The following is a 26955-nucleotide window of genomic DNA, read 5'->3' as shown; positions in this document are numbered from 1 at the left end:
GGCATCCACGAACAGACAAAAAGAGAGGAAATCTTTATTTTTACCATTTTTAAATATATTATATAGATTTTAAATATATAGATTAATTATATATGTTATAAATCCTAAGTATTTCTGGTGGGTAAAAAAAAAAAAAAAAGAAGCTAAAATTAACATGATAAACTTCAGAATTTGAACAATGTTTTGGAAGTAAGGGCTTCTGCATGAGAAAAAGCTGAAAGCCAGTTCAAGTGGTGATAAGTCTAATGAGATTGAATAAAGTAAAATACAAACTACATCAGGAGATATCCCCTCTTGCGGGAAGTACACAACAATGTAAGGAAGAACTGTGTCCCATCGGTCCATGGCATACTGATTCAAGAATAGAATGTATCTTCATTTCCCATACAGAGGTGCAAACATGCTATAAGGAGATTCGCCACCGAATTAAAATCCTTCGTAAACTTTATTTGTAGTATCCAAGCCGGAAGGCCGCCGGATATGGATGCATCAAACCAAAAATGTAGCTCTATTAAGGCTTAAGTAGGCTAATCCATGTTAGAATTATACTTTGGCATAAACAAGGATAAAATAACAGCCTTTGTTAGCCATGCTCTAATAAACAAATCTAAATAACAATTAAGTTTCTAAACTAATATAAAAGAACCTGTTTAATGTAGACAATCGAATCAACCTATCAATGCAATTTCCGCCATTAGTTTTTTTAATACTTTTCCTCGAAACTACATTTTTATAACATGCAATCTTTCATTTTTTTAATAAACTTTTGTTGAACCTTTATTCAAATGAACTTGATTGATTGTTTTAAGTTTGTTTATACAGGAAACTGTAGCATAAAATAAATGTAGAGTTAACACGATACCACATTTTTTAATGGTTACTATATCAAAATAAGTATCGGTAATTGGATCCAATTTTCTAAAATATTTTGAGCAATAGCAGTCGTTGTCAATCTTCTAGCCTTATCAAAAGTTGAGTCGTGCATTGCGATGCAAGATTCTTCATCTCTTGACTCTAAAATCACTGCATTGGTGAGTGCAGCTTGCTGAGTAGTACAAATGTTTAGCTTAGTTGCAACGGATACTGCTCATGTTCTAATATATAGTGAGGAATTAATGCTGGCGTAAGTAAATTTTGGATGACTTTTCTTTTTTCTAGTACTTTCATATTGTGCCTTATTTATAACAACTTTTATTATTTTAATATCCAATCCTTTACATTTGTATGTTCCACAAAATAAATATCAGCAGACTCCGATTAATGCACTATCTTCTATCGTAGAACCATTTCCTATGCCAAACATAGCAACTGCAGATCTAGTGTTTTTAGTTTCCATTGGAACAATTGGAGATATTCTAAACCTATATCACAGATTTGAGGGTTTATTGTCAAATTCTACAGAGTAAATTAAAACACTATTTAATTTTGAAATAATTTTTTGTTTAGTGCATCAAATTCCATGCCTAATTATTTTTTTCCTTTTTCTGCTTCAAGAAGACTTTCTAAACTACTCCCAAATACAAAATTGCAGCCCACCCCCCTTGCAAAAAATTAGTAACTTTTGCTATTTACTACAATAAATGGTGAAGATGAAAAAAAACCCCAAGAAAATAGGGATAAAATTGTAATATTTGAAATTTTTTCCCGAAAAATTTAATTTTCTGAAAATAGCTATGGATTTTTAATTTTTTTTCAAAAACTTTAACTTTTCGTGAGCGGCTGTGGATTTTTAAAGTTGTTTTTTTTTGAAAAAAATGAATAGTTGTAATTTAATATTTCAAATTTTGCCAAAAAAATCATTTTTTTTCTGATTGGCTAATGGCTTTTAAAAAAAAATTAGAAAATATTCCAAAAACCCTAGCCCCTCCCCCATCTCCAAACAAAATATATAATCCTTCAGACGCCCCTAGACATATTATTGTTCTTATAAAAACGTCAATACTTATTGGATACTAAAAGCTTACACACTCGTACAGTTCAAAATTCTGAGGTTGTAAGTGACTGATTTTTATTTTTTTTAAATTGAGCTAAGAAATTCAACAGAATATAATACAATATCCAAGCTCACAAGATTAATTCTTCGGGCTTATACTTCAACTGAGATTTATAAGCTAACTAGCGGTACTATCAGGCATAGCCTGGAGTAATCAGGTTTCGGCTAATACACAAATTTGGTTGCATCATATAGATAATAACTTCCCCCCCAACAAAAAAAAACAGTGTTATTCTCCCTTTTTCATGAGCAAACTCACACGTAACTGAGGGGAATCCACAGGATTATTTTTAGGAAAAACAAAAAATCAAAAAATTATTATTTAATTTTTTTAACTTGAAATATCAAACTTTTTTGAATTTTTTTTTAAAGTTCACAAATTTAAAATATTACATTTAAAAAAAAATTCAAATATTACATTTTTGCATGAAAAATTTCAAAGATCTATAGCGATAAAAAGAAAATTAAATTTTTTGGAAAAAAATACAAAATTAACTATCTTGGAACAAAATTATATGAAATTTTCTAGTAAAAAGCAAATATTCCCCCAAAAGATGACCAATTGGCAAAATGGGATGGGAATCCGTTCATCAACTCCAATGAAAAATGGTTTAGATATCGTCTTGCAACTTCAACAATATTCACTAACAAAAGAAAATGAAGCTGAAAGACTCTGCTCAATCTGTATGAATTAGATATGTATAGCTTTATGTATTGTTTTTTAGATATTGGTTATATGCAAGTTAAAATTCTCTTCACTACGAGCAATTGCATATCAAGAAAGACAGAATAATAAAAAGTGTTTGAGAAAAAAAAAAAAAATGTTAGAATGACTGATGAGTGCTTTAGTCTCTAGAGCGTTCACTTATCAAAACCAAACAAAAATTATTAAAACGTACCAGCGTTTGTATTTAATTCAAATATACTGAAAATGCACATGAATTATGACCATGTCATAATGATAAGAGACCAATAACAACGAACAGAAATAATGTTCTTGTTATACATGGACACGCCTGCAATATTTAATTAATACGACTACATTATTATTTCTTATATCAGATTTACATGAGGGATCACTATATACAGTGCACCCTGTATACATGTTCAATGCTGTTTGCACATCCTGCAATATTTCATTAATTTACAAAATATGTAGACAAGGTTTTTTTCCAAAACTTTTTTAACTCGATATGGTCACCTTCATTATAAATCACAGTCTTTACACGTTACCTGAAGGCTATGCAGAAGTTCATGACAAACTCCTATGACAAGTTGTTCCATGCTGCCCTATGGAGGACTTCAGTGAGTCCACATTTGAGTGTGAGGTCCTGTTGGTTTCCCTCTCCAATGTGCCCTATATAGAAAAGTCCAGTGGGTTCAAATATGGGGAGGAAGGACGCCATATCTCTTTGGGCCAGAATTGACCCATGTTATCTGCACAGAACGTTTGGCACTTGGCGGACGTGTGAAGGGAGGGACTGCAGTCTTCTGAGTCTACATGTAGTTACTCTCCGGATAGTTGGTCTTCAGACATACCAAAATGGCAAAAATCTAAGCACCTATTGTAGGCCTCCTGTCAGAATTTCTGTCCAGCCTTGAAAAAGAACTGCACAAAAAAAGGCATCTTATTTCCATCAGATGCCACAATGGGTTGGATATTTGGTGTTGTAAGCTCCTAGAACCTCTGCTTTTGTTTCCAGAAGCCAGCGGTTGTTCCAGGGGTTTTGGAATTGATGAACTGTGAAAATCTTCTTGTCCAAGAAAATTTTCACAATTGACCCATTTGTCTGGATCAATGTGAGGATTTTCTTGTACCTCTTGTGCCTCCTGGCATTCATGGCCTCTATCAGAAGGTCATGTGGGCTCTTTGTAAAAGAAAAAAATCCCAATTTGTACTTTATAGTCCTCCTGATGGTCATAGGAGCCTCAGATAAGTCGTTGGCGAGGTAATACATCGACTTAGTGGGATCCTCCTTTATATTCTTCTCCAAACTTAACAAGGACTTCTTATCCCTCTTTAAACTATGCCTGCCACATCCTGGAGAGGTCTTCTCAATTTTTTTCATCTTGGTCAACTTAAATAAAAACCAGGCTCCTAGAACACTTAATAATGTCCGTAATCTTTATCACATCAACTCTAGCATCTATGAGATCTCAGATGGGCTGCCTTTTTGCTTGTTGCTCGCTCATGATGATAAAATCCCTGAATGATTAGTATAGTTTGTTTATGTAAAAGGACTGTGGAAGCAGAATTTCAAAAAATTATCAATAAACCTTTTCGTTTCATGAGAAAATAAACATTAATTATCAGTCTACGTTTTGTAGCCTACTCTGTAGATCGGAGTGAACAAAAAGATTGTTTATAGTGTAATAAATAAGCTGGATGAAGGTAGGGACATTGAGGAAGAGAGTAGCAGGAACTCTACCAATCCATTTTGGATATAAATATCAATCACAGGAATAAACCAATATGGCCAACTTGCTAATCAAATTGTTTTTCTTTCTAGTTGCATGTCAACATAAAGACATATTGAGAACGTCTTGAAAGGGTGGAGTCAATCAAGGATATTGAAATGGAACTCAACTTCATCATTAAGTGCTTGTCTCTTTTTTTAAGAGGATACTGTCATACTAACAGCCGATAACGACAGCATTAAATACAGAATGGTAATTTAAAATCTGAACACCTTGAATTTCAAACTTCAACAAAATATAATTTATTAATGAACAATAAAATTTCCACCTCCACCTGGAAGCCATCATTAGCGCTTAGGGCGGCTAAATTAATGGTTAAAAGAGCTCAGAGACGCATCTAATTATAGTATTAATTTTGTTTTGATAACGGACACTACAGGCGGTCTGCTAGACATGCACCCAAAAGTTGTAGTCGAGGGCTGATATCAGGGTTGTAGAGCCCCAAAAGTGTCAAAAAAAAGAGGTCAATAGATTCTTTCAACGAAGGAGTTTTTTTTTTCATTGCTGGTATCCAAAGTGGCCTCTCCATCCTCACAAGGCTCTTTCCATCCATTTTTTTTGACAGTTCTCTGGACAGTTTCGTGTCACAAACCGAGATATCTTGAATGGGCCCTCATGGAATTGAGGGGATTGGCTCGGTATGTTTTCTCTTTCTCCTTAATTATTAAATTAGTAAGTGTTCAGATTTCAATTAACCACTCGATAGATAAATAGCTGATAGTATTAGAGATAGCTTCGTATAAAATAATATTTTTGTAACTTACAGCATGTCCCAGCGAATTGTGAATGTAACTTTGGAAATTTGGCTTCCCTACTCCACAGTCTTCAAGCCTCTTGACAATGTTATCTGATGCATCATCAAAGTGGAAAGCCTGTGTCACATCCCATGTGAACATGGATGCTCTAATGGGTGTAATGGAGAAGAAGTATACTGACATGTCGGAAGAAGTCATGATGGAGGCCAAAGGTATAATAAGATGTTACATAAAAAAATATGCAAACTTAATACAACATACATGATAAAGCTAACACAAATCAAAATCATTGACAAAAAATAGTTTTTAAAATATAAAATGCAAAAGACTGCATCAGAGGCTTTGAACTTTATTCAGACTCTTTGATAAAAATATATTTTAAAGTTAGAGTAAGGCGAAAATAGGAAATAAATAAAGAGCTTTCGACTTGGTTAAGACTATTGAAATGCAATATAATGGATATACTAAAGTGATCATTTATTTTTTCCAATAGATGGCTTTAGTAGTCATGTCAGCACTTTTTTGTTTACCAAGGAAATAAACACATTGACAAAAAAAATAAAAATAAAAAAGTCATTAAAAGTAATAGATTTTTAAAATTATATCTAATACATTGGCTGAAAAGTCCCGTGCTTTGGATAAAGAAGTGGCTTATTAACCTCATTTTCCGTTAGTACCAACCTTCAAAAGACAGCTGTCAAAATTTTATGACAATCTGTTCTTTAATTTGTAAGTTATTGGTCAAATTTTGACACTACTTTTGTTATTTCCAAAACAATGGATCAAAAAACAATTTCGTTTTTCAAATTTACACTACTTCTTAATGTGAAAAAATACATTTAAGCTATGCAAGGGTTTTAAAAGTCTTAGAGAGACACTGCTTCATAAAAGTGGATTACAAAATAATATAATTTAATAAATAATATTAGGAATTTAAATAAAAGCAATTGTGAACGAAAAAAAACCCCAGTGTTTTCTGAGTTAAACCCGGTACTTTTCAGTACATATGTTATTACGAAACTGAAAACCCAAAAGCATCTACATGACGACAGCTAGGCTGTTCTCCTCTAAAACATTCTTCAAATTGTTAGAATTACAACGTTGATTTTCCATTTCTTTTTTAAGCATAGGGGTCATATTGATTACAACTGTAATAATGATATTAGGAAAGTCCACAAGCCAGTGTGTGAGAAGAAGAAGCCCTCCATCTTTGTTGCTGACCTAGTTCGTATAGTACTTCACTGATGATTGCATATAATACATCATTGGATAGCTATTGAACTATATATTTATAAATACGTCTCCTGTATACCAAACAAACATTAATGAAAGACAAAGTCATTAATTTTGATTATATTTTCTCGATTTAGTACTAAAAGAGTAATGATCATTTATTGATGTTTTTCTAATGATTTTCCTGTTGACTTTTTGTATAAGAGGAGGGGGGAGATATCTGTTTTTATTATGTAAAGCACATCATTATAAGATAATATGTGAAATTTACAAATAGCCTAAGCAACTTTGCTGAAACCATATATTATTGGATGGAGGAGAATGACTTGGAGTCAATCCGTGGACTGAGAGATGAGGCTGGAGGAGATCACATCTCAATGTATAATCCACTACGACTTTTTATTGTATCTTGGCCTTATCCATTAGTCCATGGATCGACTTCAAGTCCCTTCCTCCACCCAAATTAACCATAACAGACTATCTTCTTTAGTTATTTCTTTATTATTAAAAGGTTGCAAAGCTTGAATGTCAACTTTATTCTGTCGCTGTTTCCCATTTCGAGATAAAGCTTCTTCAATATTTGTTGTAATTTGTCTATTTTATTTACTCCAGGTCCCTAAATGGTATTTATTTAAATTCAATAAAAATGCTAAATTTATACTTAAGCTATTATACATATAAGTTAATTCGTTTTCTTTGACATTATCAGTAATAAGGATACTGTTTGAATAAATAAATGCATTTAATTTGACATAAAATCTTTATATAAACTCATCAAATTTCAATTTCCTTTTAATTTATGTAAACCCATTTATCTAAGGATAAGAGAAAACTCTCTCTGTTTCTTCATATAAAAAACAATCATTGATGCCTCATAGTAAGTAAGAAATTAGAGAAAAAGAAAGACAAAAAAAGAAATTCTACTACAAACTAATTACATTGTTCAGCAGCAAAAATGATCTCATATCAAATCAAACAGATCTTAATTGAATTTAACTCTATAACTTCATATATATCATATACCATACATTAGTATAGTTCAAAGGCCAACTCATGAAAATTAATGGAAAAAGCTGAAAATTAAACAAAACTAAAAGGTCTGTTAGGAAACCCCAAAAAGGTTCAAAAACATGGAAAACAGCCAGAATGAGTACATTGATCAATAGCTAATTTTTCAGTTAGATAATGTTTTTAATTTTTTTGCAATTAAAAAAAAAAATGGGACTGCTAATGGATTGTTACTTTTCCTCGTAATTTATCTATTTTAATTTTTAGCATTGCAGGAACGCTGGACTTGACTCAAGTTGTCTAAGCCTCTTTAAAGACGTTTTGAGGTCAGATATTGCGAGAAATTGTCAGTTAAACTTTTCAATATTTTTCCAGAAATGTGGTATGGCCAATTGCCGTTTTTTGAAAATATAGTGGGTGGCGTTTTTTTTTTGGAATTATATATCCTCAAAAAAATGGGATTTTTTGAACATATTACTTTGCAATAAAATCCGTTAAGTTAAACTTAGTAGGTTTAAATAAAATTACAAACTTTACACTTTCAATTGATAATATTCAAAGAAAAAATCAGTCATTATTTTTGGAGCTATGAACCTCCTCTGAAACAAAGATATCAACTTTCTTTTTCGAACAAAGAGTTCTGAACATGACAAAAACATTATAGAAATCGTTTTAGAATCAATATCAAGTGATAAAAAAATAATTTGAATCAGAAATTCAAATTCTACTCAATTCAGATTAACGGATTTCAAGGAATACGAAAGGGCTATTTTTTTTTTTTTTTTTTTTGGATAGATTATTTTTCCTGATTTCATATATTTTATTACATGTCAAAGTGACGCCATGTTTGCTGCCTATTTTTGATATATTTATTAAATATAATGGATAAATTAAAAAAAAAAAATCTTGGAATAACTTCATTTTAAAAATAAAACACCACAACTTGATCACGAAGAAAAAAAGTTATATTTAATAACCCAATGAATATCCCTATCAAATGAATGAATTATATCTGTCATTTGTCTAATTGTAACAAATTATTCATATGTAAGAGGCAGGAAGATTTAAAATTTAAACATTTTTTAAATCTTATGTTATTTGATTAGTATTTATTGATTGGGATTTAAATATTCTTATCTACATATTTAATTTCTGAACTTCTCCTGTTTCTAAAAATATTCATTACATCTTACAATTAGTCAAATAATTTACTTAGTCATATTTTATTTCGAAACATTTTCATGCAGCCTTAAATTACATATTGATTAAGTATAAAGAAAATGAAAAGTTAAACTGAAAAAATCAAACATTTGTTGACAGAAAATATTTTTAAGTTGTGACATTAGGTATATTCTTTAGCTTCAGTTATAATTATTGTTGTGTTATTTATTCGGTCCAGTACAGTACAGTCTTAGGACCGGCCATTAACTGTTGGCCCTTGGAATTTTTCATACTAATATAGATGGTTTATTAAGACAAATAAGATATATGAAATATGTATTAAGATTATTGCAGATATCATGCAAAATATAAATATTTTTTTCTTCATTATAATGCAAACTTATTATATAGTTAATTAATCATATAACTTATTCCGTTATATAACAGAATAATAAAAAAATGAAAAACCCCCTCATTGACGTCACAAGGGGTCGATTTTACCTACTGCAATTACCAACAAATGGGACTAGACTGAATTCTGGTCCAACGTCCTAAATAAGTACCGACACAAAACTAGTTATAAAATAAAGATATTGGAACAGGAACATTAAATATATATATTAGCTTCCAAATAAAGCCCTTCATTTTACTTCATTCTTGTTTGATTAGATCCATTTTATAGGATATGTATTTAAGATCACTTAATAAATATTTAATTTTTCGAAAGCAGGAATGTTTGTTATTTACTTTCATTTTCAACTTTATAACTTTTTCATCTTGGAAAAAGAATCTGAATCGAAATTATACTCTAAGATAGTGTTATAAAAAAAAGGCTTTCGAGACCAAACCTTCTGTAAGAAATTTTATCGGTCATTTTCGGGTTCAATGGCTTTAATAACAATAATGAATGTAGGTTTTTACCTGCGGGTGTTCTAGAAACTGAATTTTATTGCAAAGTGTAATCGAAGTAATATGTTCAAAAAATCCCATTTTTTTAAGGATATATAATTCCAAAAAACAACACCACCCACTATATTTTCAAAAACGGCAATTGGCCAAACCACATTTTCGGAAAAGTCTTGAAAAGTTTAACCGACAATTTCTCGCAATATCTGACCTCCAAACGTCTTTAAAGGGGCGTAGACAACTCGAGTCAAGTCCAGCGTTCCTGCAATGCTAAAAATTAAAATAGATAAATTACGAGGAAAAGTAACAATCCATTTAGCAGTCCCATTTTTTTTTTTTTTAATTGCAAAAAAAATTAAAAAATTATTGAGCTGAAAAATTAGCTATTGATCAATGTACTCTTTCTAGCTGTTTTTCATGTTTTTGAACCTTTTTGGGACTTCCTAATAGACATTTTAGGTTTGGTACACTTTGTTGTCGTTCACGAATAGATTTTTGAAATCAAAAAGGATATGGTTTAATTAATTTTCATCTGTTTTCATTAATTTTCATGATTTAAAACAGCTGACTCTAAAAAGGGTATTACATAGAATTTGAACTTTTATATATTAATTAATATAAACCAAGGTCCTTCGCTTAGAATTCATGTTATTTCATACTCAATCATTGATAAGATTATAAATTTGATATATATAATAACTATTATCTTAATAATAATGAATAGTTGGGAACAAGAAAAAGACAGAAGGCCATATGTTTTTTTCATTTTTTTTCTTTTCCTTTTGACTGTGAAGGTGGAGAGTGGATAAAAAAGCTAGTCGTGGTTGTAAATATGATTGACACTTAGAGATAAAATACATCAATCAGGGAACACTGTAATGAATATAGAACATGCTCTTATTTGTTTTGTTTTATAAGATTGCAAAGAAGAAATGAAACATGCATTTTTTGTATATTTATTCCAAATGATTATTCTAGTTTTTTGTGTACTTCGTGACTTTTTGGTTAAAGTTATTAACGTATTTAAGCTTTCAACAAATGATAATGCATCTACTTTTATTTGGTAATTATAAATATTTACAATAATATATATACAGTGTGTCATTCTAGGGACCTTAATTATATATAAAATATATGATATATCTATCACATTTATGTATTACATTTTCATAGGATTTTTTTTTGTAATGAATTTATTTACAATTTCATCTAATAAATTGATATATGGCTGAATGATTTGCTGTTGTCTAGGTTGTAAGACTGGTTATTCTAAGAAAGAAACTCATCAAAATCATAGTGAGGAAGAAATTATTGAAGAAAAGCATTATCTTCATAAGTTTCCAAAAGATCCTGAACTTATCAAAGTATGGGTCAATTCCATCAGAAGAAAAAACTAGGAGGCAAATCAATATTCAGGAATCGGTAGCAAGCATTGTCTTATATCAGCTTTTATTCATGAAAGAACGGGTACAAATTCAACTCGGCAAAAAATACATATACTCCACTTAAACGATATGAATTAAAATCTGATGCTGTTCCAATATTATTTCTGGATATTCCAAAAACTTGAGAAAACAAACTTTTCCTGAAAAGACAACAACATTATCTACTTCTACTAAAAGTTTATACTTTAGAAAAGTCATATTAACATTTCAAAGTAGTTTAAAGTGCATTGTTATTTTTTCATATTTGAGCAAGATAGACTTCGTCTTAATTCTCAAATTGAATGTTTATTTCAAAAATATGAGATAAAAAATTTCACAGATATTGAATTAAAAAAAACCTGGATAAATCGTGTTTACCCAGAGGCATTAATGTAGTATATAATGAAGACCTTGCCTTATCATCACATGATCTTGTTCCTTACATTTGGTTTGGTTTAAAAGTGCATAATGACCTCTCTTTATCAGTTTTTTCAAAAGGACTTCCTATACCTAATGTCGAAGTGAATCATATATGTTCAAAGAGTCTAAGCCGTCAATAAATAACATTTTAGCATATTTAAAAAATAAACAGAATGAACCCAAACTAGCTTCAAGCATAAATTATGCTATAACATATTTGAAGAAGTAGTACATCATCAAGAATTTAATTCGAAAAATCAGAAAAACTTCACCTTCACGCTGTAAGTGCAATAATCTCCTGAATTTGTAGGAATGTCAATACTTTGGCACAATACAATCCCAGCTTCACATAACCAAATTAGAGAATCTGGAATTATTTACTTGCCATCTGAATCGCATATAAGAAGAATAACAAGTGTGCTCTCAGTTCCAGAAGGATTGCCGACCTCAACAATTGATCATTTAAAATCTAGATTTAAATTATTGAATGAAAAAGACTAGTATGTTTCTATGACAATTGAAGAAGTCATTTCCTCACAGAGATAATTTAGTGATGGTAATATTTTTTTGGATGTGATAGGAATGGAAATTATTCTAAAAACATACTTTGTGAAGAGTGTACTTGAGAAATGCAAGTGATATGGTAGCTATGGTAACATTCACAAATATTAAATCCTCCATTATAAAATAATATTATATGAAAGTTCGTGAAGTAGTTAGCCTAGAACCTGTTGCAACCATTACAGATACGGATGCGCATGTCTCAAATAAAAAAATCTATGTGGATATATTCTAAATCCTTTTTCCACTTCCGAAAGAAAAATATTAATGTTATTCGATTCTGTACATATCTTCAAAAAAAATTATAAAAACTTTACTAGTAAACAAAAATTATAATGTCCATCTTTTGAAAATGAGGATGCCATTCTTGAAGCCTAATTCGGGCATGTGAGCTAAATCTACTACATGGAGCTAGGTTATGGGTTGAAATTAGCTCACATGCTTAATCATAAAGTAATTGCTCCTCAACCAATTGAAAAGTTAAATGTTGATCTTTCTGTAAGGTTTTTTTCCCCCGACTCCAATTTGAATGCACTTAACTAAGTATTTATATACTTTATTAACATATTTACATCTCTAAATTGATTAAAATACATAATTCAAATGAAAGTTCCACCGAACATTTGTCGAACTCTTATAACTTATTCGAAAAGCGAAGTGCGTACTTTTTCAAAATAAACCACTTCAACAATCCTGATGTTACATAAAAACGCTCTAAAGTGTTATTATTTAGAGATATATTTATATTCATTTCCGCAAAAAAAAAAAAAACATAATAACTATATATAGCATGTACGTCTCAAAAACTGAAAAGGCATTATTTGACTGCCTTTACAGAACATGAAATGGGAAGAAAGGAACAGATATATTTATTTATTGGTTATCATTTTCTTTTGTTACTAGTAAATTACTAAGAAATCATTCACGGGTGGTCCCTATGTATATATAATTGGCACAAATATTGAGGACATAAAAACTAAGAGAAAATGCATCTTTGATAAAAATAGATGACAATAATAAAGTATGGTCAAAAAAATAAAAAATAGGGCAAAAAACAACACAAATGTTGAATATGTTTCAACTGTGAGAGAGAAATCATTTCTAAAAGGAATGTCTTTATATAAAAAAATAATTCAATCCAATTGTAAGACAATTTTGTAACATTACAAATATAAAATAACAATTTGTTAAATAATTTCTCATTTGGATATTTCTTTTTATAAAAATAGATTGACATTTGTGAATAAGGAAAAATAATTAATTATTAACATTCATATTTAAGTTATGAAGGATAATATAACAAAACATTTATAATGTAGATATTAATAGTCTATATGTAGGTATATATTTGTATCTGATGAGGGATTCCATTTTTACTTTGTACGAATATTAAAGCTTGAACTCTTCAAATTAGTTGTCCAAAATGATATTTATTGGTAGGGCTATCATTCGTATGATTATTACTATGGAGGAACTAATCGATTCCCACGTTTCGAATAGCTTCAAGAACTTCTTCTTCAATTTCTGAGTCTTGAAAAATGTCTTTTACATTACCTGTTCCATTACGACCACGTTTAGTGAGTGCTTCGTTGGCGCGGACCCAACATTGACGGTTTAGTTGGACGGAGTCATAAACATACTTTGTTTCCGGAAAAATTGCATAAAGTAACCTATGAATGTATAAGTTATGATAAGTTATACCAAAGAATACTCTAAACATGAAATGCAAACTCTTTTTCGACTTAAGAACTGTATGAGTTTACAATTTAATCCGTTGTTATGATAGGTTAATTATTGTATTAAGATTTAGGTCACTAAAAGGTGTTTCAGATAGGATATTAGCTATTACAGTTATTTTTTTTAAGCGGGATACAAAAGAGATTATTACTTTGTCAACATTTAGGAATTAGGGTAACGATTATTAGATTTCGTTGAGTAGAATTGACTTTCAGTCACATAATTTTCCCAAAAGTTTTTTTACTGAATTTCTAGATATTTTTGACTGATTTTTTAAGGGTATAATAGTTTTGAAATGAAAGAGAAAATTAAATTAAAACAATCAATGAATTACTTAAAGGTATCCTACCATCTTCAGACAATTTGGCCTAAACCCATAGAAACCCATTGCTTGAAAAGTGAATATGCTTTATGTAAAACTTAGCCATCGTTAAAAAAATCAGGCCTTTTCATATTCAATGGTGATACTTTGTAAGATCATATTTCCACCTTGATTATTCTCAATATAAAATGACATCATGCACTCATTTTAAAACATGCAATTTTTGTATAATTAATTCAAGGGCTTATAAATTTAAACAAACTATCCCCATAACGATCGTTTTCTACTTTTGAATCTATAGTAAACCTCCATATTTTAATGGATTATCTTCCCCAAGGCATTTCTTGATTGTCTTGTTGTAGGCAAGATCTCATGTAGGAGATAACGGTATAGATAATGGATGTAATTAGACCCAGAGCTGTATTTGAATCTAACTTCACTGAGTCCAAGTCAAAGTTCTCCTGGTTCTGAGATAAAGTCAAGTCCGGATCCATGAATAAATGACTCCAGTCCGGACTCAAATACTAGAGCTTGGGTTGGATACCTCATAAACGCTGGGATTAAGCAAACAAATATCGCACGTTTTACCTTAAAATGAGCGCTTGCCATCATTTTAAATTAAAAATATTCAAGTTGGAAACACAACGTCGTAAAGTAACAAAATTTAATTTGAAAAGACCTGATTTTCTAAGTATTGTCTTAGTTTTACATAATATATATATACACTCAAGAGAACAATTTCTATTGATAAAGGCCAACATGTCGGAGCATGCGGGATCCCTTTAAAGAATATATATATATATTTATGTTAGCTTAAAAATAGTTCAAAAATAAATGTTTAACTCCCTAAGTCATTCATCAAAAGATTTTTTTAATTTAATTATTTCTTTCAGTTCTTAACTATTCTGATAGAGAAAAAAAATAATAAAAAAAAACCCTTACTTGGTCAAATAAAAAGGAAGGAAAAAAAATAGAGTGTGCGTTAGTTAGTTAAACCTTTTGAAAATGACATATTAAAAATTACTCATAAATGGGGCACGCAATCCCATCAATGAATTCGATTTGAAGCTTTGGAATACAGGCTCTTTCCCTATCCATCATGGGAACCGGTTTATTCCCCATCGCCTTTTCAAGGTCTCCTTGTGAAAAGAATTCAGAGTAAACCAACTCAGCGATGAGTTTGGAGTTGTCCCAGTTCTTTGTTTGATCAGCAATGTCACAGGAGGACATTAGGAGAGAAGTAAGAAGAGTGTGATGCTGCCGATTCCCTGAATCATAACCATCTAAGGACATTTGACGAATATCCTCTTCTATTCGTAAATGGTGTGCCAAATCCGTGGCTAATGGGGAAAAAAATCATATTTTTTATAATAAACGATTCCCTTTAAATACCTACCCAAAATGAATTCTCTTAAGAGGTCCAAACAGAGAGTGTAGTCTTTATCATCCAAATTCTCAAGGATATTGCATCCCTCTGTATTCAGAATGCACATCGCCTGAGCAAAATGATGTCTCTCCATAACACTGCCCTCAGAAGAATATAGAGCAGCAAGGACTGAGTTTGAAGCCACTTGGAATGAATTATTGGTCCCACGATGATCAAGGTCATGACAAAGACAGGCAACTAGGAGTGCAAGACCTTCCAACTCACTTATAATTTTATTTTCAATGAGTCCGACATTCACGAAGAGAAGATAGCAAAAATGAGCAACAGAGAAAGCATGCATCCAATTATGATAGGGAGGATCTCTGTAACCCCTTTTCACCATTAAAATGAAACGAGCAAGTGTGTCTCGTGGTATCCGCCATCTGAAAAAGGAGTTGTAGTATATTAGGTATTACATGTATAAAATGAGTACCTTCGAATCATGCCGCATCCTTGAAACATTTCCAACATGACTGATGCAGTTCTTTGATTTTCAATCACTCTTGGACAAAAGCTAAAATTTTGAAAATCACAATGAATTTGCAGAGGAGCAATGCTGTCTTCTTGAGCCAATCGAAAAACTTCATCGTCTGCTACCTAAAAAAAGTATTAATATTAATTTGAAAACATAGAAACAGTCAAATTGAAAACATTGTTTAACTTTCTGCTACTCCCCTTCAACCACTAACGTGAGTACAGCTCTGGGGGTGTTGAGCTATCCTAAGTTTTAAATTGATATTTTAGCAATATAAAACTTTTTTTGCCCTTAGTAATTGTTACATCAGTGAATGAAGTGAAAACTTTTTTTTGTCCAGTATATATTATAATTGTAAATTCATGATAAAAAAAATTGTAGTCGGGGAAAGAAATATTGAATTTTGTAGTCGATAGAGGATGTATTATTTCTAAATTAATACATTATCATCAAAAAAGATATGATCTATACAGAATAGAACATCTCTTTTTTTTCTATTCATCGTTGGGTTTTGTAGATTGATAATAAGAAGGCATAAAAAACATTCTTTGAAACCTCGATAATAAATTTTAGAATGAGTTAAAACTCAGAAATTAATAAAGTACCATTAATAAAAAGGGATACAGGAAGTAAATGCCAAATTAAGAATTTAAATGGAAGAAGGCGAAGCAAAAATATGGTACACAAAAGATATTAGAAGGACATGTCATGCTTAAAGATGGTATTTTTTTTTGTAAGAATAGGCCTGAGTAAGACATATAGTACACTTGAATTAAGGCCTTTGTTAATATCAGCAGCCTGTTTTATATTTTTTGTGGGAGAAAATGAATTATTGTGCTATAAAAAGGAGAACCTTCTACGTTTAAAATCGCATTAGTCCAGGGAAATACTGTAATTATCTTTAAATTTATATACTTTTATTTAATTATACATTTTTAAATCAATTTGCACCAAAGACAGGCGATAATTCTTCTTTTAAAGAGGATGTTAACACACACACGATATATTAACCCATGAACAAAAAGAAGAAAGATCAAAGGGATCAACTGGTTTTCCTTTTCTAATCACTATACTTGGTTTTTTCTTTACATACTTACCCTCTTTACTCATACCTAAGGATTATCATTTCGTAGAACACGAGGAGAAGGGGGTATGTCAGTTTTGTGCCTATCCTTATTTAGAACAGAAGACTGCAGTTCCGTTCAGTTCAGTATCGCCCGGTCTAGTTCAGTGCTGTATATCAGTCCTAAAGCTAATAAAGTTAGTTACTTGATGACGTCACTCAACTTTTTTTTTAAACATATAATATATGTATCAGTTCTAGTACAGACAGTCCGAAGGACCCTAAGGACTTCTAGGAGCGCTCCTAAGACTGGACTGGATCAAATAAATAACTGACACAGCAATATTTATGGTACTACTGAATTAAGACTCTTGTTAATGTTAACCTTAGCTGCCTGTTTGTTGATTTTGGAGGGAGGAAATGTTTACTGTTATAAAAAAGAGAACTTTCATTATTTAAAATAACATTAATGGAGGGAAAATAAAGTAAAACTTTGTAGGCTGATTATATATGTTAACAGTTAGATGTCAATCAACATTCAGTATACTGATGAGGGAAAAACCAAGTAAATACTTATATGACCGACCATATAATACATGTGTAGCCTGTCAATAAAGAAGCAAGGTAAAATGATTCTTCTTAAAATTTAATATGGCTTATATTTGTATTCTTCGACAGATTTTCGTCAATTTATGTCAGCAAATAGCAATTATTAACACTTTGGATGTCCTGCAAATTGCATTTTTAGTAATCAAAGTTGATCGCCAAGAATATAAAATTGATACATTTTAATTAAAATGACCAATATCGGGGCCAACATTAATCTCTTGAATTAAATAAAGGTTTTACACTATAGCTAAAATGATTGAGCAACCTAAAACATTCCACAAACTTGAATACAAAGCCTAGGATTGATTCAAATATGTCTATGACATATTTAACTGTTTGTAGTATGAGTATATGAAGTAAAAAAATCAGATTTTTTCCTTTTCTTAATTTTTGTTCAAGGGTATTCGAATGTTGACACACCACATATATATAAATCTCACAGCCTACTTATTTTAGTTCACAAACAACAACAATAAGCGATTGTCTGTTTCGAGACACGTGATGGTGTAAAAGTATAAAACATCTTTGTTTATTACATCATTTGTATTCAGGTGATTGATGGATGCCGAGATGTATTGTCAATATTGAAACAACATTAGCCAAGCAACAAAGCAAAAAAAAAAAAAAAATGCTCATTTATAAAAATATAATCAAAATCTTAAAAGAACAAATTTAATTAATTACTCGATCCAAGGAAGATTGAAGTTGTAGTATTTTCATTGTGTCCTTAGTAGAATTATATTGTTAGAGTTGTTAATCGTGGCGGAGAATACATAGTCGAAAAGTATAATAAATACAGAATGAAGACACAAAACTTGAAGGAGCATGACTAAATTACGAAATACGTGTTTTTTATTAAATCTAGGAAAGACAATTAAAAACCATTTGTAATAAGGCTAAATAATATATTCAGCTATATTTGGATTCAATATATTCTCCTTCATATGACGTAACAGCCTTGATACGCCAACAAACAAATTGGGTGCCCTGGACGATAAAGGCCATGTCCATGGCGTACTCTGCTGTCATGATGGCTGCACGGAGCAAATCCAATTGTGAATGAGAGGTGGTGCAGACATTCTTCTCCAAGACACTCTAAACTGAAAAGTCCAGGGGTTTGAGGTCAGAGATAGAGGAGGGTTACATGGAGGCAGCCCAGAAATCAGCCATATTGTTGCTCCAGTACGATGGGTCTTCTGGACTGTAATGGACTTATTAATATTATAGGCAGTGTGGATGGAGATAAAACGGTCTATGTGGACTATTTAAGGCACTGACAGCGGCGCGGAGGAGATCTCTCGTACTATTTTGTTGTTGCAACATAGGATGAAAACAAAACTTATTTATTTTTGTTCAGCTGTCGCTGGGTTGAGCAATAACACCTCGTAATTAGAAATAATGGAGATAAAATTGCAATTAAATGCTACTGTAAGTTTTGGGTCCCCACAAAATAAAACGTTTGATTATTTATCCCACGAATAGCAATAACTAAGTATTCATTAATGAATTATCGTCTGTGACTCTATAATTCTCAAGATCTCTCCGTCATAGGACGAGCATCTTATACTACACAAGAAATAAAAGTGCAGGGCAAAAATCAATACAAAAAACATTCACACCATAAATCAAACATGATTGCTAACAACAGATACACTGTACCTTTTTGTGTTAGGGAGAACCTGTAATCAGACAAATTAATCATTGCAATTTGTGGGAAATAAGTAACTTCTTTTAAAATTGGAGTAACATGATTGAAAATAAAAGTTACGTAGTATTGGAGCATAAACTGCCATCATATACATATTTTATTTTTTGAGCAAAGAGTCCTTTTCGGGAAAATGGCATTCGACTAAGTGTAGAACGTAGAAATATTGGATCAGAATATATTTTGATATAAGCCCATGTTTACTATGTATTTAGCAAAACATTAATTTTTAAAAAGAAGACTTTATCAAGAGTTTATTAATTACTAATTAAAAATGATAAAGATAAAAGATAACAAATTCCATATACAAATGTCATTGTACAAATTCTACGTAGATAATAAATATTACAAGAGACAAAATTAAGTGTACAATGACATATTGTCAGAGGTATATAAAACATGTTCTAGAAAGCGGGAGCGGCTTTTTCTAGTTGGTAATCTGAAAAGACTTTTTTCTTTCCCAAAACTGCAATCATTCCTATTTCATTAGTGAAGAGAGAACATCTAAATATCAAGTAATATTTAGCACATGTGCTCATGAAAGACAAATATTAACAATGAGGATTTCCTCAGGAGTTATAAGTGTAAGTCCTTCCCTAGAGCCCAACTTTTTTGGTACATGAAGATACGTTTTACTTTTTTTGAAGCTTTTATCGTTATTCTTATATCCTTTAAGAGAGAATATATATGTATAAAGTAACCACCAGTGCGTGAAAGACCAAGAGAACACTAAGATTTATAAGTGTAAGCCTTTGTATCACTCAGATTAGAACTATAAATCAAAATTGTAGTAATAAATTCACAGATACACAGTGGGGTTGGTGTTTCTTTCTTTAATTTTATCGATGTTCGCAGCTAATCTAATGGATCGCCATGACATATATACTGCTGTTCTCCCAAACATTCTTAAAATTGTCAAGATTACTATGTTTTTCTTTTTGTTTTTTAATGTTCCTTTAATTGGTTTGATGGAGTTACACTGATTAATTATAAGTAAACATTTTAGTATTACAATTACTCCAACTAACCTATGAATCTTGTGTGAAGTTCATTTGTACAAAGTATATTTATTTCTCTAGAAATCACCTGGGCGCGAACATACGCACATTGAATTCAAGAGAACAATTTCTCCCGAGTGCATTGTCCATGAGCTACGGCGATTCCTTTTGTCAATTATCAGTTTTATTTGTTTAAAGAATATCTGCGGATAATATTATTTTCATCTATGACAATGAGAGGTTGCCTAGGAATTGATGGACTTAAGGATGAATTGAGAATCAACATCGGATAATTTCTACCTGTATTTCCTTCCTATATACGGAGTGGGATTCATGGCTGCTTGCAGCTGGTCTATTTAGCTGTTTTGCTCTTCTCTCAAACATTCTTCAAATTGTCCGATTTAACACGTTCATTTTTGGTTTCTTTTATTCTTACATACTGGCATGACATATTTTCTGCATCACTGCTATATAGGTAGTATTAAAGAAATTCTAAGGAAAAGGGCTATCATTGATGGTACATTCATAAAGAAATTCATCACAATGCATAGTTGGTAATTAGAACAACTAATACAGGGTAGGATTTTAAATCCGGAAAATTTAAGGATAATATATGTAAGAATTTATTTCCAAAAAATTAATCCAGGAATTTACATTCCCTTTGTCAAAACATAGAAGTCTTAAAAATGTTGAACTTTTTGGAATAAATCCAGTTCCAATTACCCAATTGGGACAAACCACACCAATTTCCCAGCATGACACTAGATCTGTTAACATCAATTGAAGCTCTCTAGCATTTTTATCTATGTAGTTATTTGCTTCCTTCAGCGTGCAAATAATAATGGCCGCGCAGCTTTCGTATTCGGAGGACATCTCAAGGATTTTATATTTTTTCTTATACAATTTTGTCAGTTAAATCGGATGAGCTTAGTTTCATAAATAAGATCTCAGGGTTGCAAAGATATTGAGGTCTAACCCTGTTTTGGATTATCAATTCTCACTCTGTATACCATATGAATAAAAATTGCAAAAACCAAATATCTCCTTTCTAACATAAATAATTGGATAAATCCTCATACCTTTTCAAAATTATAACAGTGGAATAAATAAGCCCTTCGATCAAAGTCAATGAAAGAAAAGTCAATTATAACTCAATCATTGAATAAGTGCCTTTTATTTATATAATATACAGCTCTTATGTATGTATTAGATCGAATCAACATCTCACATACTTTTTAACTCATTCCTTTCTAAATCAATTCAAAGCTCTGATTGGATTTGTTAATAACATTTAACTTTTTGCGAATATACAATTATAACTATTTTGAATTACGAAATAAATACTTGTGGCCCAATTATTGTCAGTTTTTCGGGGGAAACCTGTAAATATTTTAAAGTTAGTCAAATTTAAGGTTAAATGTACAATTTGGTGGGCCGAAAACCAAAAAGTTATCATATCGAATATAGATATTTAAATGTTATGCATGAAAATAACTATACATGCCAAATTTCAGATAGATGGGTGAACGTTTTTAGCTGCCGGCACGGGTTTAAAATATTAATGTCTCGTATTCTTATATTTTACCTCATTTTGTAACTCAAAGTATCAGAGGAATCTACGTTAAATAAAAAATTGTGTACAGATCAAAAATTAGTGTATCAAATTCATCATGTTATATTGAAAGGCCCTGTTTTAGATGATATTGTTTTTAAAAATCCAGAAAACAAAAATCAGGGCTTACTACTGCTAATAGGATTATACGTTTGTATGTTTTTTGAAGAAAATCCTTCCAATAACTTTATTTTTCTGGTAAAGTTTGCAATGTATGGTGTAAAAATTGTCGAAATCCTCGTGAGCATACATTAAAAAAAAAAAAAAGCATAAGTCGATAAACAGCAAGATATAAGTGTTCTTAGTAATTTTTTATAACTATTTTGTAAAACTCAAAAATATGTTAGCGAGGAAGGGGAACTATGGCTTTTTTAGTGATCTTTGTGAGGAGATATGTCGTCAAAGTATACTTTTCCTTTTGATTTATACTCACGAGGACTTACACATTCTTCACATCCCTATGAATCTCTGTACCTAGTGTTGTGGGCCTCAGTCTGTAGTCCCGTCCAGTTCAGTACTGCATACCATCCCTAAAACTGACTAAGTTCGGTACATCATGACGTCACTCAACTTTACTTCTTCTTTCTTACCAGTTCAAGAATTGACAGTCCGAAAGACCGTTTCTAAGACTGGTCTAGACTGGATCGAATAAGGACTGACAAAATAATATCTATACCTCTAGTGGCTCACTATAAAGAAGAATTCATATGTAAAAGATATAGTAAGGCACACCTATATTTTAATCTATATAATTGTTTAAATAGGAAGAAGAAAGAACAGTTAAACATGAAAATATTTTTTTTCTCATGCTGAAAATGTTCCTCTTAGTATGATTTGTGATGTATGATGTTTTGATCTGAGAGTTGGAAAACCGCATGAGAATTTACGAGCTTCACAATTGTGTAGCAGATTGTTTAAAATACCTAAATTAGATTTTAATTGTAGTGAATAGTATCAAATTATTGACAGGACTAATGAAATTAGAAAATATTTTTCGCCAGATTAATTTGGGCTTAAAATTTTTGTCGCTCTCAATTCTTTTATTTACTTAAATAAATAATATTTTATAGGAATCTACTTATGAATATGATACACAACAACCCAATATAACTTATATTTTTATTTGCTTTCCTTTTTGATATAATAAAAATCAACATTTAAGTATAATTAAAAAAAAAAAAATTCAATTGAGTGTCGGTAGGGAAAAAAATTATTTTTCCTCACATAAATTTTGCATACTGATTTTTAACAGTACGTGTCAACTTTTTATCAATAGCTATTTATTTATCAATTTCCAAAAAAGTGGTTTTACCCCAACAAAACGGCCATTCCTAATATACAACGCGCTCATCATGTACAGGGTACATAAGTAAACTATGCCGCCACTTTAGCGTGTTCTCTTGGGAAATGGGGTACATAGGAAGTTATTATTTTGTTTTTTAGATAGCTTGTTCAAACTTGCACCAGTTGGTATAAAATAGAATCAATTGACGAATTTCTTGCCTCAAATATTTGGAAATGGCACAAGACCCCCTTTGGAATCAAGGCAGGGAGCAACAAAAAACAATTGCTCAAAATCAAAGTCACGCCCTTGATTGGTATAGTTGCTAATGGGAGGTCTTACATGTGGCAGCAGTACTCGGCTACCTAACACGCATAAAAAAAGTCACAAATGGCTCCAAGATATTTTCATAACTTCATCTTGCAGGGTTTTTGGCCTCCAAACTCTCCAGATCATAATCCGATGGATTATGTTTTGTTTAGGACGTGATCGAAAGACAAACACCAACCTAACCCCCTGCAACACCAAAGACAAACTTTCAATCAGATCAACAAGGCATTTCAGGATTTGCCAAGGGACAAAACAGGTGTAGGGCTGTTCACACTTTTGGCCTCGTATAGAGACTATCATTGCAGCTGGATGTAATGTTTATAAAATAAGATAATTCATAATCTTGTTTTTTTTTCTTTTTTTTTTTCATCTGATAACTAGTTGGAGAGAAAATTGCGTTTGAACAAAAAAAACAAAAACCTTTTCCCGGCACAAATAGGTTCCTAGGTCAGATGAAGTAATTGTAATACTATAATGTTTAATTATACTTAATCAGTACAACTCCATCTGACCAATTAAAGGAACATTAAGAAAAGGAATAAAATTTTAATCTTCGATTTTTTTAACAAAAAGAAAATTGATTTTGATCTTTCTTTATTTTTCAATTGACTTTTATCTTATATTATTAGAGAAATTACCTATTATACATATATTAACTTATGAAAGACCAACTGTTATCTTTTACAAGCACATGTTCTTTCTTTACATCCTGAAAATCGACTTAACCCATAAAAAACGAGCATGAATTTATAAAAAAACCATACAACATATAGCAGAAAAAAAAACATGGTTCGGATTACAGATCTAAAAAAATATTACTCGACTAAAAAAATACATTTAGTATGTATTTTTTGTCACTTATTTATTATCAAAGTTCTGAGCCTGGATTGGTTGAATTTCGCGTTCACTTATAAAAAGTTGTGAACAGTTACTAACATTACTTTTAAATAGTGTTGTGTTGTCCCTTATTTAAAACTGAACAATTCAGTACCGTTGAGTTTAGTCCAGTTCTGTTCTGCGTATCAACACATAAAATTATAAAGTACAGTCCTTAATGACGTCACTTGACTTTATTTTTTTACTTTTTAATCAGTTCTAGTACTGACAGTCTTAAAGACTCACAGATCTGAGATTGGATTGGAATAGTCCGAATAAATTAAGGCGTAAGGAACACTACTTTTCTAGAGGGTCCGTAGGGGGTGGGCTGGAAGGCAGTAAATCCCCTCAAATAAAAGAATTTTTGCTTTTTAAGAGAATGCTTGCAAATGATGCAGCAGAGCAAAAAATTTAATATATATATATATATTTTTTTTTTTTTTTTGAATTTTTTTTCCAAATAATTACAATTTTATTGTTTAAATTTTTTTTTTAATTTAATATTTTCGGAATAGCTATGGGAGCGTACTCCCGCTCAATAAAAATATGCAGCACTCATTTTTTCGCTTGTATAAAAGTATTTGAATTTGACAACTCTTTATGATTGGAATTTAATTTATACATTTTATTTCTCCATAAAATAAACATAAATAAGTTACAAGAATAAAGAAAACTTTAAGATCTAAAACTATATTTAAAACAAAAAAATTCAAAAAATCCAATATTTTACTATTGAATATTTGATTCATTGACAAAAGTAATTTTTTTTTTCTAAGTTTTCATTTTTTCAACTCTAGTATCTATCTTTAAATAGTTAACCGATTTAAAATACTCTCTCAACGGTAGCCGAGGACAGCAATGTATAAATCACAATGTAACATTTTTGTTTGATTAAATCGAACGGCAATTTTACCAAATATTCAAATTATTGAATTTATATAATTTACATTACCACATGCAAATCAGATAATATTTAATGCGCAGCGCGTCTTGAGTTAAGTTCAAGAGTGCCGTACGATTTGTGACAACCATACATTATTTGCAATCGTTTTTAATAAATAATCAAAATTTAAATAGATTTGTCAAGAAATATTTGTCTTTTGGTTTGCCTTGGGCAGAAAAAGTTTAGAAGACACTTTCTGAGAGGACATGTACTTACGATGTTTCGTGCACTATCATCCAGTTAAGCCTGATAACTAGTTGGAGCTTGAAAACAGAGTTCTCAAGTTTTGGAACTTTTTCTTCCTATTCTTACCCCTGACAAATCCGGCCAAGGTCAGGGAGACTCCAATTTAATGCAGCCACCCGTAGTTTTTGAACTTATGGTTTCATGAGATATTGATATCTTATGTCAATTTACTATATAAAAATATATTTAAATCCTACTTCACTTAGAAAAATTATTTTACAAAAAAGAAAGATTTATCTTGCAACGTCATCTCCACACACGAAAGAGCTGTATCTGAAGAAACTGACATATAAGTCTTTTTAGAGTGGCTAGCTACATGAGAGGGAAACTCATCAACCGATAACAGCAGAGATCCACAGATACAGTATAGAAAAAAGATTCTACCTTATATTGAGGCATAACTTCAACCGTCTTTTCTTGCAATCTTTGAGATTATTATTTAACTCCCTAATTTTTGATGTTATCTCATAAAAAGTAGAAATAGAAAAAGTAATACAAATTTATATTAATAAGCGAAAATTTGTGCGATTCTTTCGCTCTTCTAAAATAGCGAGCGCACTCCCGCTCACTCTCGTTATTCAGAACTATGACTGGTCTTTCACCCAAAAATTTGGAGTGGTACTCAAGTGAACGCTGCTCACTAATGCTTTGAACACTTGTACATTAAAGCTTGAAATCAAGTAGCAAAACGAGGACCCACGTGATCAATAGCTGAAAAATGTATTGATGCACAGAAACTTTTTTTTCTTCGCTGGAGGTACTGTTTAATTATTATTTGGAGATATAATTAGAAGTTATGATGTTATCTAGTATAATTTAGTTTTTAGAAGATGCTCATTCAAAGTCTGAAAGACGGAATTAGCTTACCTAGAGAAGATTTTTATAATATGGAGTTTTTTTACCCCAATAACTTGTTCATTGTCGTTCAAAAATTATGATGTTTATTTATTGTGTTATTTTTTCATATATAATTAATGTAAACATTTATATTTGATATTAAACTATGGAGTCCAAGTTCCAAACTCCGACAATAATTCACCATTGTAACTTAAATTCAATTAGATACAAGTAGCTATGAAAACAAGAGCATATAAGAAAAATATAACACGCGTTTTAGCTCATATTTCCAACAACTCCAAATATATACCATGAACAACATCCTAAAAGATGATAGCATTTCACTATTCTTTATTATGAGTAAAAGCAATTAATATATTATCAAATGAAATATATAAATTAGTCTTTGGTTGATATCCACGTCTTTTATGCATTTATATATATGCACATAAAATGATGTTTGATTCTAAATATTTAATATTTAATCTTTTATACATAGGTATAAGAAGTAGTAATCCAAAATGAGTTGTACAACTTTTCTTGTTTTTGTCTGTT

General features: G+C 30.9%; 1 protein-coding gene across 1 annotated transcript in view; it reads right to left on the bottom strand.

Moving 5' to 3' along the window:
• Window positions 1-12479: 12479 nt before the first annotated feature.
• The window catches only part of LOC121122608 (cGMP-dependent 3',5'-cyclic phosphodiesterase), a 101205-nt gene continuing 86729 nt past the window's right edge, over window positions 12480-26955 (bottom strand). Inside the window, exons 9-12 of the mRNA XM_040717638.2 lie at window positions 15858-16021; window positions 15395-15807; window positions 15023-15338; window positions 12480-13609 (exon numbers count right to left, since the gene is read on the bottom strand). Coding sequence (XP_040573572.1) covers window positions 13414-13609; window positions 15023-15338; window positions 15395-15807; window positions 15858-16021 — 1089 coding nt within the window. The 3' untranslated portion in view covers window positions 12480-13413. The remainder of the gene's footprint in view (window positions 13610-15022; window positions 15339-15394; window positions 15808-15857; window positions 16022-26955) is intronic.

The sequence above is a fragment of the Lepeophtheirus salmonis genome, chromosome 8 (genome assembly GCF_016086655.4).
Source record: "Lepeophtheirus salmonis chromosome 8, UVic_Lsal_1.4, whole genome shotgun sequence".
NCBI lineage: Eukaryota > Metazoa > Arthropoda > Copepoda > Siphonostomatoida > Caligidae > Lepeophtheirus > Lepeophtheirus salmonis.
Note: the sequence above shows the minus strand (reverse complement) of the source record. Positions and strands in the feature narration are given on the sequence as shown.